Consider the following 2,059-nt stretch of genomic DNA (forward strand, 5'->3'; position numbering starts at 1 on the left):
CCAAAATGAAACGGTAATGGAAGCTACCTTAAGAGCAAGGAGCTTTCAACCTGCCTTCAACCACCACTGGCACCATTGTTAAGGTGTACAAGCGTGTGCTCTCTCTCTCTCTCTCTCTCTCTCTCTCTCTCCCTCTGGACGCTGGTGCAAGTCAGGGCTCCGAGGAACTACTGTACCTGAGTAATAACGATGAATTGTTTGTTACCTGTCTGTTATTAAGCTATACTATGTCTATTTCAGGAGTCAATCTGTGGCACAATTATCGCATGGCTTTGTACTAGAGTTTCAGGACTCCTTCACTTTGAAGTCACTATCAGGAATCCTTCACTATGACGCAACAGTATCAGGACTCCTCCACCTTGACGTCACTGTATGAGGACTCCTCCACTATGACGTCGCTGTGTCAGGACCCCTCCACCTTGACGTCACTGTATGAGGACTCCTCCACTATGACGTCACTGTATCAGGACTCCTCCACTATGACGCCACTGTATGAGGACTCCTCCACTATGACGTCACTGTATCAGGACTCCTCCACCTTGACGTCACTGTATGAGGACTCCTCCACTATGACGTCGCTGTGTCAGGACCCCTCCACCTTGACGTCACTGTATGAGGACTCCTCCACTATGACGTCACTGTATCAGGACTCCTCCACCTTGACGTCACTGTATCAGGACTCCTCCACTATGACGTCGCTGTGTCAGGACCCCTCCACCTTGACGTCACTGTATGAGGACTCCTCCACTATGACGTCACTGTATCAGGACTCCTCCACTATGACGCCACTGTATCAGGACTCCTCCACTATGACGCCACTGTATCAGGACTCCATCAGTGGCCAATCACAGTCTAAAGCAGTTACCCCAATTAGTCTAACTCAACAAACTCCTGGCTTAACTTCCGGGTTGTTCCTCTCTCCTACGGGCTTCGTGTTGTTGTTCCCGTCACTATTCATTACTTACACTGTGGAAATCTACTTCTCCTGGCTAGCTGTTCACCTGTCATATAAAGTTGGTAAGTTATTTCACCAACTAATATGATACCGAAAAGTGCATTGCCATCCTGCATAGATTAGGAGAGAGGGAAGAGAAAGAAAGGCACAGGGAAGACGGAAATGAGAGACAGAGGGAGAAGGAAAAGGGAAAAAAGAGAGATAGGGAGAGAGAGAGAGAGAAACCAGACGAAAGCGTACATCAAAAATGTCTCGCCAACACCATGATCACTGGATGTCATTTGCTCATACAAGTTTGAGACGCTTGTAGCCATTCCATCCGGCCCGAAACCTTTCAATTCCTACCACAATATGTTTGATCTCTCAATGTTGCTCCATCAACCGGCTTGCTCCGCCGTTTACCGGAATCATTTTGTTCACTGTCAATAATTGTGCCCTTCACTGTAGAAATTTTCCGGTCACTGTGAGGGGAATTTACCGAAAAAACAACAACTGAATAACAGAATGGCCGACTGTACATTCCGACTTTCACCACAAACTGCAAATTTTATCGCTCACTGGAAACGTCAACCTTCACATGTATTTTTCGTTCGCGTGAAAGCTAAACGGCTGTCGAATGTACAGGTCAACAATACTGTCCTCTGGGGGTCAAGCTATTCACGGCTGCTAGTGGTGCTATCCGTGGTTGATCAGTCCGACACCAAAAACCATGCTGTATCCTTGTCTCGTGTTGTTTATCGTCAACAAACTGTGTCCTTCAGTCTATTTATTAAAAGTGAAGCGTCTCTTTCTTTTATTTATGTTTCTGTCCATCCGGCTGTGAATCAGTTTATCATTTTATCTCTTTCTCGTTGTCTGCCTGTCTCTCTCTCTCTCGCTCTCTCTCTCTTGCTGTCCGTCCATCTCTGCCTGTCTGTCTGATTTGTCTCTCTTTTACTCTCCACCCGTTTCTATTTCTACCTTTTTCTCTGTCTGTCTGTCTATGTCTGTCTGTCCTCTTTCTCCCTCCCTACTCCGCTTGTTAGCCACCATCGTCGAGTCCAGTGGACAAAGCGTTTCAGGGACTTCATCTTGTGTATGCAGCATCAGGCAACGTCCAGCACT

General features: G+C 46.9%; 1 protein-coding gene across 1 annotated transcript; it reads left to right on the plus strand.

Moving 5' to 3' along the window:
- Window positions 1-329: 329 nt before the first annotated feature.
- On the plus strand, window positions 330-1,017 carry LOC121874439 (putative GPI-anchored protein pfl2; the record flags this gene model as incomplete). Its single annotated transcript, XM_042378562.1, has 1 exon — window positions 330-1,017. A coding segment is annotated over exon 1 (688 nt), but the record flags the coding sequence as incomplete, so codon positions are not given.
- Between the last annotated feature and the right edge of the window lie 1,042 nt (window positions 1,018-2,059).

Source organism: Homarus americanus, unplaced genomic scaffold (genome assembly GCF_018991925.1).
Source record: "Homarus americanus isolate GMGI-L3 unplaced genomic scaffold, GMGI_Hamer_2.0 scaffold2061, whole genome shotgun sequence".
In the NCBI taxonomy this organism is placed as follows: domain Eukaryota; kingdom Metazoa; phylum Arthropoda; class Malacostraca; order Decapoda; family Nephropidae; genus Homarus; species Homarus americanus.